The 16078-nt window shown below is 42.7% G+C and overlaps 1 protein-coding gene across 9 annotated transcripts in view; it reads right to left on the bottom strand.

Annotated features, from left to right (window-relative positions):
- Nucleotides 1–16078, bottom strand: part of LOC112228312 (protein cordon-bleu) — a 62532-nt gene that overhangs the window by 39165 nt on the left and 7289 nt on the right. For 6 of the 9 annotated variants that reach the window (XM_024393547.2, XM_024393520.2, XM_024393590.2 and 3 more), the window contains one exon: nucleotides 1134–1349. In XM_024393547.2, coding sequence (XP_024249315.1) covers nucleotides 1134–1342 — 209 coding nt within the window. In that variant the 5' untranslated portion in view covers nucleotides 1343–1349. Of the gene's footprint in view, nucleotides 1–1133; nucleotides 1350–2252; nucleotides 2383–12376; nucleotides 12505–14938; nucleotides 15056–16078 lie in introns of those variants that run through there. The other 3 variants (XM_024393555.2, XM_024393528.2, XM_024393536.2) reach the window with 3 other exon arrangements.

Below are 16078 nucleotides of genomic sequence, written 5' to 3'. Positions count from 1 at the left end.
TAAATCAAATAAATGAAACCCACAGTCTCATCAGCTGTCCGGGTGGCTCGTCATAGACCATCCCGCAGGTGAAGAAGCCGGATGTGGAGGTCCTGGACAGGCGTGGTTACATGTGGTCTGCGGTTGTGAGGCCGGTTGGACTTACTGTCAAATTCTCTCAAACGATATTGGAGGTGGCTTATGGTAGAGAAATAAACATTCTCTGGCAACAGCTCTGGTGGAAATTCCTGCAGTCAGTATGCCAATTGCACTCTCCCTCAAAGCTTGAGACATTGTATTGGGTGATAAAACTGTACATTCTGGAGTGACCTTTTATTGTCCCCAGCATCAGCTTCTTCATATGCCACACCTGTCAGGTGGATGGATTATCTTGGCAAAGGAGAAATGTTCAGTAACAGTAATGTAAACAAATTTGTGCATTAAATTTGAAAGTAATAAGCTTTTTGTTCGTATTAGAAATGTTAATTTTATTTCTTCCCATGAAACATGGGACCCACACTTTACATGTTGTGTTTATATTTTTGTTTAGTAAAGATAGCTAGTTGAAATGTTACTGATAGTCTAAAGATGGACTATCCAAATGAAGTGTTACCCAAATTACTTGGCAAAGAGCATCACTCGGAGTAAAAGGCAATGGAAAAGACGGCCCCAAGTGAGAGAGATGACGACCACTGTATGAGCCTGATCCCAGATCTGTTTTTTTTCTGTCCAGAGCAGTTGGCAAGACTTCAGACAGACCTGGGACCACTGTCCAATATTGGTTCACAAAAAAAAAATACTTTTAGAAACTCTCACATGCCACTCATTAACAGCATTAACAGAGGCCCTTGTCTTGTTTTCTGCATGAGGGCTGGAGTCCTGGATGGCCTGGTCTGATTCACTCACTGCTCCAGCAGAAAGAGCGAGAGACCCTCATTAAGGCCAGAGAGGCTCTGGCAGGTCAGCTTCTCACATACTGATTCTGGGCCACTGAGGGAACCTTGAAAAGGCCTCTCTGATCAGATACCAAACAGGGCCACATCCACATACATAACAGAATCTGTGAATTGAGGGTCGAAGGGGTAATGTGTACGTGTGCATATGTGACGTGTGTGTGTGTGTGTGTGTTGGTGTGTGCGTGTGTTGCCTCTCACCTGCCGTCCACTGTGCTGCTGGTCTGGTAGCCTTGAGGCAGAGTGATATGGAGGTCTACGCTGGTCCTCATCATGTTCTCCTTGGTGTCCATCACCATGCTGCCCGTACTGCCCTGCGCTGAGCCTCCCCCATCAGGCACGGCGTTACGGAAGATTCTCCTGGGGGCGGGCTCGGGGGCCGGGGGCGGAGGAGGGGCTCGGGACTTCATCCTCTTCCTGGGGGACAGACAGAGGTTAAGGCATAAGGTTAGGGGTATGGCTAAGATTTTGGTTAAGATTAGTTTTACAATCAGATATTTTAGAGCAAAATTGTCATTTGCAGATTGGCCTGATTGTGGCAACCTAGAGAAATTAATGTTTTCTCCCAGAAAAGGCAGTCTGGTCATCATGGTGAAAGCGAAATAGAATAGACAAGATTTCGCACTACTTTGCCGTTTTGCGCTGGGATAGGTGACAACAAACATAAGAGGCAACTTGAATGGCAAGTTGTCTTTCAGAGAGATCACTTAAAAGCAAGTCTGTCTCCAGATATGTAAAGGTTGTTTATTGGTTGTCAGGGTCACAATGGTCCGTGTTGATGTGATGTTCCATTCAAATCTGACACCAAGGAATTTCATTATCATGATTTGTTCATTATTATAAAAACTTAACGCAGTTATCTTGTTTTAAATACTTTTTTTTTTTAAAAGAGGTGCTCCACAAGCCTTTGGGTTTTTAACCCCTCCTGCACATGCTCTTTTCATTTGCCTTTTAAACTTTTATCATATTGTTTTGTAGTTTCTTGTGTGCAAATAAATAGAACAATTATTTTATACAGTACAGATATAGCACCGCTACACTGCACCAAAATACATACCGCTAACTGCACTGATGGCAGGACTTTGAGAGAAGATGATGTAAATCATTAGTGGTCCTAACTTTCACTATACCTGACTATGTACAGTATTTGACACATGTCAGAGGAAGAAATTGTAGCTTTGTCTCAGCACACACCATTATCTTGACTATAATATACAGTTTACAATGATTCATGCTTTTTCCCTTATAGGTATGTTGAATAGCTACACACTTTCTCCCTACTGAGCAAACAACAGTATGAGATAAATCTGCACCACTCACGTCAAGTCAGTCCTTGGGCTTTTGATTAAGCGTTCTGTATATCAGTCCGTGTTTATGTTTATAAATCCTTCCCAAGGACTACAGGGAAAAGGTCTCTTCTAGGAGCCTTGAAGACACCTTGTTCTTTGAAGGTGGAGAGTAGGCATGCATGTGAACATTCAACAAACCACTGTGCTTAGACTCTAACCTCACCTAAGTTAATTATTAATAACTAAGTCCGGCATCCATACACCGCCACAGAGCAATTGAACCATTGAAATAAAATTGTTCCAAACACTACAGAGAGGGCGATTAAATGAAAAGAACTTCATGATCAAAACCAGTGTAGTGTGGTATACCAATATGAATGGGTCAGGTAGACACTGCACCTGTGTGTTTGAAATTGGGGCAACAACTTGCACATCTCTGCTCAAGACAGATCTTAGTGTGTCCTTGTCTCCAGCCCAGGACCCATTGAGTCAGCCAACACACACACACACACACACACACACACACACACACACACACACACACACAAAGAACCTTTTCGGGCAAAGAGAGAGTCTCCCAAAGAGAGAAGGAAACTCCGTTACTGAGCTGGGCGGTAAGTGCAGCTTCCTCAGTGATAATCAGTGACTGGGTTACAAATGGACCTTTCACAGAACCACTCAGTCTGCTCTCTCCACTTCATTGGCCAGTTATGAAAGGAATCAACCCAAGATATTTTTTTAACCGAACACAAAATCCAATGGAAACACATACAAGATTTTGTTGAACGACTGTGAGAAGGTCACTTCTAGTGACTTTTTAAAAGGACATTGTAATCCAAAATGCATGAAAATGTAATTGTTCTCTTCCTTTGAAACTCAGCTGTAAATCGAGGACAGTTTCATTTTATCTTTGAGCTCAGTGATATCACCAGCCAATTCTATATTAACCCCCAAAATAATAACGTAACGTTACTGTATCTTAGCTAACAATTATAATAGGGTTGGCTATACTTTCAGGATTACAAGCTAGCTAGCTAGTTACCTTGGAGGTTTCTTGGATGATCTGATGAGAATCTGAGGACGATTTATAACTTCTAACTTTCCACAGGGCACAAATGTCAATTCAGTGTCTATTCCATGTTGGTTCAACTTAATTTCATATCTGTAAGGTCCCTCAATCGAGTAATGAATTTCAAGCACAGACACAAATCACAAAGACAAGGTAGGTTTTTCAATGCCTAGCAAAGAAGGACACAGTTTGGTAGAGGTGTAAAAATTTTTTTTTTTAATGTAACATCCCTTTGAGCAAATAAATGAACTTTTTGTCCCGAATACAAAGCGTAATGCTTGGGGCAAATCCAACACGTCACTGAGTACCACTCTTCATATTTTCAAATATGGTGGTGGCTGCATCATGTTATGGGTATGCTTGTCATTGGCAAGGAGTAGCCCAAATCTACACTGGAGTTGCATACCACGACAACATTGTATGTAACCGAGTGACCCCGGTTAGTTTTGACTTAAATCAGCTTGGAAATCTATAGCAAGACTTGATGATTGTTAGACAGCCATTTTCAACAGGCAATTTGAATAATGTTTTAAAGAATAATGGGCAAGTATTGTACAGTCCAGATGTGCAAAGCTCTTAGAGACTTACCCAAAAAGACATACAGCTGTAATTATTGTAGGATTACATTGCAGTAGGGATTGTCAGAGATAGTGTAACTATGATATGGTCAACAACATCCCCCAACAGTACAGCACAGGGGACTACAGTAGGGAGTAGCCAGTGACTAACAAACCAGCTAGGTGTTGAGAGGAGTGGCCTACTACTGCTATAAACCTAACCTAGCTGTTTAGACCCAGTGGGAGTGTGTAAGCATCACAACAAGCCCCACAGCACAGGAACTGCAGTAGCTGTAGGGTATCTAGCTAACCAGTGAATAGATACTACTTCTATAACCTGGCAATTTGTTACCCTGGTGTTGTGTTAGACTGATTACAAGATTAGTCTCTGTGTGCATGGGACTGTTCACATTCCAAGGCCCAAATAAGGCTCTGCTCCCCTCTAGGCAACTATCCAGATAGAATAAGTCAACCCCTCTGTGCTCTTTCTGCCACAGGCTCAAGTTCATATCAATAATGCTCTCAGTGAGCAGTGAGTCAGTGGGAGATACAACTCACTGGCTAACTCTGCAAGGAAAGACTGATAAGAGCTTGTACAGTATGAGGTTCATAAGTTATCCTGCCAAAATAATTCTGGAAATATAAATATTCCTTCCTTCCCTGGGTCTTATTAAAATAGTGGAATATGTTAGTAGAGTTTGGGACTGTAGTGTATTAGAAGCAGGAGACTGTTTAGACCTGATGAAGAGAGACGCGCACAATGACGACCTGTCATTTTAGAAGTTGAAGGTAGGGGAAACACTAGCTGCATCCCAAATGGCACCCTAATCTTTACATGGTGCATCACTTTTGAGCAGAGCTCTATAGGCCCTGGACAATCTAAAGTAGTGCAGTATAAAGTGGATAGTGTGCCATTTGGAACACCTGTCATGGCCCGTTCTATGCAACACAATGGGATTAGCCCCAAACAATGGGTGCACTATTCTCTAAAAAGTAGGAATTGTGAATTTAGGCATACTACGGAGTAATAAAACAAAAGTGACCCATTTCACTCCAACAGACATTTATTTTACTGACCATAATTAGCATATGAAATACCTGCATATTATTAGTAACTACATACTATACTACATATGAACTAGGATCCTATTGGAACATACTGCTATTTGTGTACTGTGTGTAAGATAAAGGAAAATCTTAATAATCTATTTCCTGACATTAGTGCTTTCTTAGCATACAATAATATGAAAGTTCTGATCAAAATATATACATTGAACATTTGATTTAAAAATGTATTAATAATAATATGAAGGGACAGAGGAGAATAAACAAGTAAATATCAGGAAATAAATTACTTCTTTGGGTAATTATGTAGTCCACCCCATTGTGCCTATTGTCTGCTAAAGCAGCTTGATCTGGTTTTAGAAATCTTTGGCCATCTCATTTGGGATCTTTTAATTCCACAACAGACTAGCTATTGATTAAGGACTGAGGGAAAAAAACTGCCTTCATTTGGAAGGTGTCCAAGTGCTGAGAGAAAGAGAGACTGTCAGCACACATCAATGATAGACTGGATTGCTACTAGCGTTCCCATAGACTTCCAGTAATTGAGACGACGATCTACATGTATTTAAAAACTCGGCAGAATCGCGGCAGAAATATATATAAAGTCTCCTGAGTGGCACAGCGGTCTAAGGCACTGCATCACAGTGCTTGAGGAGTCACTACAGACCTGGGTTCGATCCCAGGCTGTGTCGCAGCTGGCTGCGACCGGGAGACCGATGAGGCGGGGCACAACTGGCCCAGCATCGTCCGGGTTAGAGGAGGGTTTGGCCTGCCGGGATGTCCTTGTCCCACCGTGCTCTAGCGACTCCTGTGGAGGCACATTGGTGTGGCTAGCTTCTGGGTTAAGCGAGCAGTGTGTCAAGATGCAGTGCAGCTAGGCAGGGTCGTGTTTCGGAGGACGCATGGCTCTCGACCTTCGCCTCTACCGAGTCTATATGGAAATTAATGGGACAAGACTAACTACCAATTGGATACCACGAAAAAGGGGTAAAAAGTACAAAACATGTTTTAACTAATACACACACACACACACACACACGCGCACACACACACACACACACACGTCAAAAGTTTGGACACACCTACTTAAAGGGTCTTTGTTTATTTGTACTATTTTCAACATTGTAGAATAATAGTGAAGCCATCAAAACCAAGTGAAGCTGGTTGAGATAATGCCAAGAGTGTGCAAAGCTTCCATCAAGGCAAAGGGTGGCTACTTTGAAGAATCTCAAATATATTTTAATTTGTTTAACACTTTTTTGGTTACTACATCATTCCATATGTGTTATTCATAGTCTTGATGTCTTCACTGTAATTCTACAATGTAGAAAATAGTAGAGATAAAGAAAACCCTGGAATGAGTAGGTGTGTCCAAACTTTTGACTGGTACTGTATATTAAATTACATCATATTTTTTGCAGCGGTTGCAACAATTGAGAAAATTTTTACCTCTGCTAAAATAATATAGGGAAAACACTACCTTAAGAAGCTCTTTAACCCTTCCACACGTTAGAACCAATGCTATTCTTGTCGGTTGTCACTTGAGTTTCCCCCTTATTGAGCAGAGGACAGCCAGTGAATACCCTCAGCCACTCCTCAGAGCAACAATGGCAGCATGCTCTCTGGGAGCCATGGTGTTCTCATAGCAACCTATATTTACACCACTAGGAGAGAGAGACTTGCTCTCTATTTGGTGGCAGCTGGGTATTTATGACATATGCTGCAAAAAGTGAATGACCCACATGCATCTAGGGGACATTTGAGCTCCACAAAGGCATTTGTTTGCAGTTACTAAGAGCATGCAGCTTCCTAATTCAGCATATGCCCCCACTCTCAAATTACAAACTTCGAAGGGTAGACTAAAGCCCACCCTATTTTATTGCTGAGATGGCAAGGACTTCATTGGCTTTCTGAGGATAACAACCTGGCCAGTGAATTCTCTGAAGTGTCCATTTAAAACTCTATTTGGCTCTACTACAATACAAAACACAGTTCTCTGAGAACAGTAACACGGAAAACACCAACAGGTAGCCTAAAGTCAAATCTGTATAATAATGTACCAAGAAGTAGATGATGGTTGTATTGGTTTTAAAATGAAAACATAAGCCAATTAATATTTTCATCTAAACTTTCACTGTCAACTGCGTTTATTTTCAGCAAACTTAACATGTGTAAATATTTGTATGAACATAAGGTTCAACAAATGAGACATAAACTGAACAAGTTCCACAGACATGTGACCAACAGAAATGTAATAATGTGTCCCTGAACAAAAGGGGGGTCAAAATCAAAAAGGAACAGTCAGTATCTGGTGTGGCCACCAGCTGCATTAAGTACTGCAGTGCATCTCCTCCTCATGGACTGCACCAGATTTGCCAGTTCTTGCTGTGAGATGTATCCCCACTCTCCCACCAAGGCACCTGCAAGTTCCTGGACATTTCTGGGGGGAAAGGCCCTAGCCCTCACCCTTTGATCCAACAGGTCCCAGACGTGCTCAATGGGATTGAGATCGGGGCTCTTCGCTGGCCATGGCAGAACACTGATATTCCTGTCTTGCAGGAAATCACGCACAGAATGAGCAGTATGGCTAGTGGCATTGTCATGCTGGAGGGTCATGTCAGGATGAGCCTGCAGGAAGGGTACCACATGAGGGAGGAGGATGCCTTCCCTGTAACGCACAGCATGGAGATTGCCTGCAATGACAACAAGCTCAGTCCGATGATGCTGTGATACACCGCCCAAGACCATGATGGACCCGCCACCTCCAAATCGATCCCGCTCCAGAGTACAGGCCTCGGTATAACGCTCATTCCATCGACGATAAAAGTGAATCCGACAATCACCCCCGGTGAGACAAAACCGTGACTCGTCAGTGTCTGGTCCAGCGACGGTGGGTCTGTGCCCATAGGCGACGTTGCTGCCGGTGATGTCTTACAACAGGCCTAAAAGCCCTCAGTCCAGCCTCTCTCAGCCTATTGCGGACAGTCTGAGCACTGATGGAGGGATGTGCGTTCCTGGTCTAACTCGGGCAGTTGTAGCGCCGTCTTAGGCGTCTCACAGTACGGACATTGCAATTTACTGGCCACATCTGCAGTCCTCATGCCTCCTTGCAGCATGCCTAAGGCATGTTCACACAGATGAGCAGGGACCATGGGCATCATTCTTTTGGTGTTTTTCAGAGCCAGTAAAAAGGCCTCTTTAGTGTCCTAAGTTTTCATAACTGTGACCTTAATTGCCTACCATCTATAAGCTGTTAGTGTCTTAACAACCGTTCCACAGGTGCATGTTCATTAATTATTAAGTTATTTGGATTTTTACAAATTATCTTTGAAAGACAGGGTCCTGAAATAGGGACATTTCTTTTTTTTGCTGAGTTTATTTGCCTTGCGGTTTTCATTATGTTTAGGTCATGGTTCGTGGTGTCTCAAGTTTTTTGGGGTGTATTATTTTTGTTGCGTATAGATTTAAAACATGAACCCTTTAGGACAATGATAGCTGGTGAGTCACTATGGAGGGTAATGTGGGTGTTTTGGTTGTAGAATATGTAGAGGGTGTAACAGGGTATATTCCGTTGCAGTCCAGAGTACTCCAACATCAGACACTTCTTGCCCCGCCCCGCCCCCCCACAGCCTCTTCCCAAATGCCATGCTCTATCATTACACACCCACACACCATGCTCAGAATACTCCGGCTCTGCTAGCCTTGGACTGTTCCAAAGCTGCTGGTTCTGGGAGGGACAGGACTATACTGACTGTAACCACATCTCTGGGGGAACAAGTGAACTCAGCTCCTCTTGCTCTAACACAGGTACCTTCTGGGATCAATTACTCATTGGCAGTAAGAGAGAGATACATGAATAAGAAAAGAGCATCTCTGGGCTGCCGTTCTCTCTGACATCCACCTAAGGGAGAGGCAGAGGCACCACTTGTCGCACTGTAACAAAATCAGACACCACCCCTCTTCCCTTCACAGCAGTCAGAGACATGTAAGCTAGGTGCCTAGGCCTGGTCATCTGCTCCTGACTGGTTGGTGATTAGGGCTGCCTGGTCTATGTATGACTAGTGGTGAGACATCGCATAAGTAATTACAGCCACAGGAAAAAACAGCCAACATATTCACTTCAACTAAACACTCTTAGAAAACAGGGTTCATTGGCTGTTTTTTTGGTTCCAGGTAGGATCCTTTGGGTTCCATGTAAAAACCTCTGTGGGTAGGGTTTTACATGGAACCCAAAAGGGTTCAAACCCGGAACCAAAAAGGGTTCTTCAAAGGGTTCTCCTATGGGGACACCCCGAAGAGCCCTTTTAGGTGCTATATAACACTGTTTGTGTGTATGCATGCCGCCTACCTAGCGAACAAATAATGACAAAGCATCCTCACTTCAAAGTAACTCAGGAATGTCTTAATGCAACTATTAAATAGAGCAAACACCAGAGCACCAGCAGTGTTCTGAAGTCATTTCAGAAGTAGGCTATTGACACAACAAATACATACAACTATAGTAAACTAGTTTACTGATAAGACACATGGCTGAGTGGACCAAACAAAGCCTCTGAAGCCAGATGGTGCAGTGCTGAGTTAATAGGGTAATTTCTTTAGCATCCCATATTACTGCAGATACATCTGTGTCCCAAAGGGCCCCTATTTCTATATAGTGCACAACTTTTGACCAGGATCCATAGGGCTTTGATCAAAAGTAGGGCACTATGTAGAGAATAGGTTGCCATTTGGGAAGCAGACTAAGTCTCTGCTCTAATCCACTGACCGCTTCAGACCATGGTCTTAGACTAACAACTCTCACTTAGCCATGACCCATGTCATGAGAAGACCTGTCCCCTTTAATAGAGACCGTGTTCCACGTGTATCTGGACAGGATTCAGTCCCTCTCAATCCCAGACAGAACCTAATCTACGAGGATTGCACATGCCAGTGCAAACAAGAGAAGCCTATACTGTATAGCCTACCCTATACACCAGATCTGCATCCCTACAGTATATAGTGCACTACTTTTGACCAGAGCCCTATGGGCCATGGTCAAAAGTAGAGCACTATATAGGGAATAGTGTGCCATTTGAGATGCAGACCAGGATTATGCTGTATAACCTGGCCCTCTAGACCAGCTGCTGTGTGTGTGAAACCATCCCTGGTGGAGGGTATTATCCCACAAGACGGTGAGTAGAGCACTGAGCACCGGGGACTGGGGAGGGAGGGAACAGAACAGCAGGAAATAACAATTAGTTTGTTCCATACTCCCTAAGCAGCTCCCTCAATTAACAAAGCTCTGCTGCAGGGAAGGACTCAGAGAAACAATATTATACCACTCCTCTTTTAGCCATAGACACTTCCAGTAACAGAATGAGACTAACATATGATTATGGTATTTGTTAAATAAGGAGAGGCTACTGCAGTAAAGGTGTGAAAGGGGAAATAGCAAACAGTGGAAAACTAGTGTCCGTACTAGCATCACCGTATGATAACCTAAAGCATCACTAGAACCAACAGCTGCTCTTCCTCTTACTCAGACTCAGCCATCCACAGTGTGACTGTGCAGGTGAAATAACAATCACAACCATCAAAACCAGCCAATATAAGAACATGGCCATTAATGAACTCAAGATTACTACCACACCTAACCTAATATTTGGGGGCTTGTCTCAACTGTACTGTAGAGTCGTGGCCAAAAGTTGAGAATGACACAAATATTAATTTTCACAAAGTCTGCTGCCTCAGTTTGTATGATGGCAAATTGCATATACTCCAGAATGTAATGAAGAATGATCAGATGAATTGCAAAGTCCCTCTTTGCCATGCAAATGAACTGAATCCCCCAACACCATTTCCACTGCATTTCAGCCCTGCCACAAAAGGACCAGCTGACATCATGTCAGTGATTCTCTCATTAACACAGGTATTGAGTATTGAAGAGGACAAGGCTGGAGATCACTCGGTCATGCTGATTGAGTTCGAATAACAGACTGGAAGCTTCAAAAGGAGGGTGGTGCTTGGAATCATTGTTCGTCCTCTGTCAACCATGGTTACCTGCAAGTAAACACGTGCCGTCATCATTGCTATGCACAAAAAGGGCTTCACAGGCAAGGATATTGCTGCCAGTAAGATTGCACCTAAATCAACCATTTATCGGATCATCAAGAACTTCAAGGAGAGCGGTTCAATTGTTGTGAAGAAGGCTTCAGGGAGGCCAAGAATGTCCAGCAAGTGCCAGGACCATCTCCTAAAGTTGATTCAGCTGCGGGATCGGGGCACCACCAGTACAGACCTTGCTCAGGAATGGCAGCAGGCAGGTGTAAGTGCATCTGCACACACAGTGAGGCGAAGACTTTGAGGATGGCCTGGTGTCAAGAAGGGCAGCAAAGAAGCCACTTCTCTCCAGGAAAAACACCATATTCTGCAAAAAGTACAGGGATTGGACTGCTGAATACTGGGGTAAAGTCATTTTCTCTGATGAATCCCCTTTCCGATTGTTTGGGGCATCCGGAAAAAAGCCTGTCCGGAGAAGACAAGTTGAGCGCTACCATCAGTCCTGTGTCATGCCAACAGTAAAGCATCCGGAGACCATTCATGTGTGGGGTTGCTTCTCAGCCAAGGAAGTGGGTTCACTCACAATTTTGCCTAAGAACACAGCCATGAATAAAGAACGAGTGCAACTTCTCCCAACCATCCAGGAACAGTTTGGTGATGAACAATGCCTTTTCCAGCATGATGGAGCACGTTGCCATAAGGCAAAAGTGATAACTAAGTGGCTCAGGGAACAAAACATTGATATTTTAGGCCCATGGCCAGGAAACTCCCCAGACCTTAATCTCAATGAGAACTTGTGGTCAATCCTCAAGAGGCGGGTGAACAAACAAAAACCCACAAACTCAAAGCATTGATTATGCAAGAATGGGCTCCCATCAGTCAGGATGTGGCCCAGAAGTTAATTGACAGCATGCCAGGGCGGATTGCAGAGGTCTTGAAAAAGAAGGGTCAACACTGCAAATATTGACTCTATGCATCAACTTCATGTAATTGTCAATAAAAGCCTTTGACACATATGAAATGCTTGTAATTATACTTCACGATTCCATAGTAACATCTGACAAAAATATCTAAAGACACTGAAGCAGCAAACTTTGTGGAAATGAATGCGTCATTCTCAAAACTTTTGACCACGACACAGATCAGTCTTCACCACAAACCCACCTACCACACAATCCTCAGACTACACAGTCTGACAGTGGCCTAAAATAGGTCTTGTAGCTTAGTGCTCAACTTGTGTTGAAACAGCCCCTCATGTCCACCATTCACTAGAGCACACTGCAACTAGTCAGCAGACTGCTGTAGAGTAATGACTCACTTAAAAAATGTTGCCCTCTTGACTACAATAACCTACATAACATTTAAAAGCAATCAATTCCCTAAATTGGTATGCGTGTGTGTGTACATGATTATAATGTTACCTACCAATAAGTTGAAACATATTCTCTTCAAAACTGCGTAAACAAGTCGTAACTGCGTAAACAATAGTAAAACTAGATCGGTCAGGTCCCAACACAGCATGTGCACTGAAGAGTCCATGGAAGTAATTCATCTGCTGCGTGTGGTGGCAGTCAGAACTATTTATAAAGACTAGTGCCAGGCAGTCAGGTCATTTAAAACCCGATTGCCAGTAAAACAGGAATAGTTATTTCCAGCCATATACCACCGCCAACAATACATCACTTCTCTGTCATCTTGCAAAAAGCTTAAAATGATCTTCTCTTGAAAAACAAATAGAAATGCCTGTCCTCAAACCATCTCAATATAAACGTCCAGGTTATAGTTTCAGGGATACACCTAAAGTATAAATGAGCCAGTATGCTACAGCAGGAAAATAATCCCGCAGCAACAGGAAATGTGAATTATTATGTGGATTATAATGAATTAACATTTTTGTAGGAGTTGACACACATTTCGTAAGGGAAAATCAAGTCTGACATTTCAAAGAGGAAATTACAAACTTGAGAAGACTTTTAAAACTTCAAGGAAACAAAAATGTTTTAAATGTCCCCCTGCAACAGGGTGATCAAATTAAGATCCTACATCTGTACACACAAATGTAAGTAAGGGAAATGAGGGTGGGCCAGGGGACTGCTTAGTGAGCAAAATGTTAATGGACCACAAGCTTTAAGACTTGAACCTGACCAAAAATACAACCCACTGCACTGGGTGTGTCTCTGAAGCTGGTCTGAGGCCCGTCTGGTCTGGGGAGACAAGCAGGAGTGTAGCTGGTGCTTAAGGACAACACTCTCTACTGCTAATGGGGAGTGTATTTTAGGTAACATTACCAGGGAACAGACAGAGAAGCATGGACAACATAGTGATAAGACAATAAATGGTTGACAGTCAAAGGGTGAAATCAAAGTGAAGATGCACAGTGGCTTATTATTTTAGATGATCTTTGGTCCATATAATCGACTGTAAACTCAAAACAGGCACTGCGAGTAGTCACTCTGCCACAACAAAAAGCCACTAAAGCATTTGAGCAAAAGGACATGTTAAAATACAGACTGTAATATACTTCATACGGTAAAAAATATGAACATCTATTTCAAATTTCAAATGTTTACAAGCAATAATAGATAGTTCATTGGGTATTACAGCTGCATGCAACTGAGGAATTCTGCATTTTCCAGGCTATATTGCACCAAACTCTTTTGTGAGGCAGGCAAATGAAACTGGGAGCCCTAAACTAAACCCCACGTCAATCTGGAGACAATTTGGGCTGAGACCCATTACTACATGCTTATAGATGGTCCCTTAGCTCAGACAACAACACCAGGCCCAGGCATTTACAGTAGTAAACACACACACACACACACTGCTAATTAAGACTGTTGGCCTAGGTCTGTACACTTTAGCCTTTTAGACCTGGGACTGGAACTGCTCATAGCCCCTAAAACACACACAATACTCCAATTCACACAACAGAGAAACAAATAAACTTAAGCCAACTCCAGAGCAGTTATACTGTAACTGTATGCCACAATATACAGGGAGTATCCACATGGTTGAAACTCACCGAAATAGTAAGTGGGACTATTTTGCAATTGTGTCATCTTCAACATGATAATATGCAAAATAAATATACATAAAATTAAACACATACTGTTGTGATCAGGGTTGAACTCCCGATAACGTCCTATAGCACAGTAAAGCAGAGCAGGGCTAGGAAGAGCAAGGCTCTCTGGGCTAGCTAAGCTAAAAAGGCTGGCGTCTCAGGGTGTCTGAAAGTTGTCCCAAGTGGCACTCTAATCCCTATGTAGTGTACTACTTTTGACCAGGGTCCATACACAGCTTCAGACATGAATTACAGACTGCCAGTTATCTGCCTGTCTGGCCTTTACAGGGCTTCATTTGGTAAAGTCCTTCATCACTTTGAAACCACATCGTGCTTTAGTAGCCTCCACTAAAATTGCCTGCTCAGATTTCAAAATCTAGTCACCCAGGTATCAAAAATGAGCATTTCATCTCCTCAGAAGTGGACTGTGTCCCAAATGGCACCCTAGTCCCTTGACAGGGACCATAGGTCAAAATAGGGCTGGGCGATAAATCAATAGCAATAATTATTGGAGGTAATTACTTCCCGCAATAACGATATAAAACATTTAGATTCATTTTCGATAATGTCGATATAGAATAATTAGGTACAGCAGTCCATTTCACCTCTGTGACGCAGCAGGAATGTGCAGAGAAGTGACAATATGCACATGGAGAGGTATATGCCCACAAAAAAACACATAGCATCTCGAGTGAGGGAGTAGCCACAATTAACCACGAAAAATTAGTGATGTAGGTGAAAACAGTGTCCGTGATGCCATAGAGAAGGAGCAGCTTACAACGAAGAAACTATTGATAAAAAGGGTTAAACTGTTTCAGTAATTTGGAAGTGGTTTGGCATTTTGAAGTCCGACAGAAGAGCAGAACAATGTTCGGTGTAAATTGTGCCGTAGACAGGTGGCTACGAAGTCCGGTAATACGACAAACCTTTTTCAACATCTGAAGCAAAGTCACTCTTTGGAACATGCAGGAAGTTTGAGTTTGCGCAACGGTATTGATAAACTCCCCTCAAGCACCAGCCAATCTAGGGATGTTTGCCCGAAGCAGTCAACACAGTGTTTATGCCCTACAATCAAACATCGAAAAGACAAAGACATCACAAATGCTATTATGCATTGCATTGCTAAGGACATGCTACCAATTTGCACAGTCGAAAAAGAAGGTTTCAAGAGGCTTATCAATTTAATTGACCCCAGGTAGAGTTGAAGTCAGAAGTTTACATACACTTTTACATTTCTTGTTAACAAACTGTAGTTTTTGCAAGTTAAGACATCTACTTTATGCATGACACAAGTAATTTTTCCAACAATTGTTTACAGATTATTTCACGGAATCATAATTCAAGTGGGTCAGAAGTTCACATACACTAAGTTGACTGTGCCTTTAAACATCTTGCAAAATTCCAGAAAATGATGTCATGGCTTTAGAAGCTTCTGATAGGTTAATTGACATCATTTGAGTCAATTGGAGGTGTACCTGTGGATGTATTTCAAGGCCTACCTTCAAATTCAGTGCCTCTTTGCTTGACATCATGGGAAAATCAAAAGAAATCAGCCAAGACCTCAGAAAAAGAATTGTAGACCTCCACATGTCTGGTTCATCCTTGGGAGCAATTTACAAACGCCTGAAGGTACCACGTTCATCTGTACAAACAATAGTACGCAAGTATAAACACCATGGGACCACGCAGCCGTCATACCGCTCAGGAAGGAGATGCGTTCTGTCTCCTAGAGATGAACATACTTTGGTGCGAAAATTTCAAATCATTCCCAGAACAGCAGCAAAGGACCTTGTGAAGATGCTGGAGGAAACAGGTACAAATGTATCTATATCCACAGTAAAACGAGTCCTATATTGACATAACCTGAATGGCCGCTCAGCAAGGAAGAAGCCACTGCTCCAAAACCGCCATAAAAAAAGCCAGACAAAGATCGTACTTTTTGGAGAAATATCCTCTGGTCTGATGAAACTAAAATGACCATAAAGACCATTGTTATGTTTGGAGGAAAAAGGGGGAAGCTTCCAAGCCAAAGAACACGGGGAAGCACGGGGAAAGGCAGCATCATG

Source organism: Oncorhynchus tshawytscha, linkage group LG03, assembly GCF_018296145.1.
Source record: "Oncorhynchus tshawytscha isolate Ot180627B linkage group LG03, Otsh_v2.0, whole genome shotgun sequence".
Lineage (NCBI taxonomy): Eukaryota > Metazoa > Chordata > Actinopteri > Salmoniformes > Salmonidae > Oncorhynchus > Oncorhynchus tshawytscha.
The sequence above is the reverse complement of the archived record's forward strand: the minus strand, read 5'-3'. Positions and strand labels throughout refer to the sequence as shown.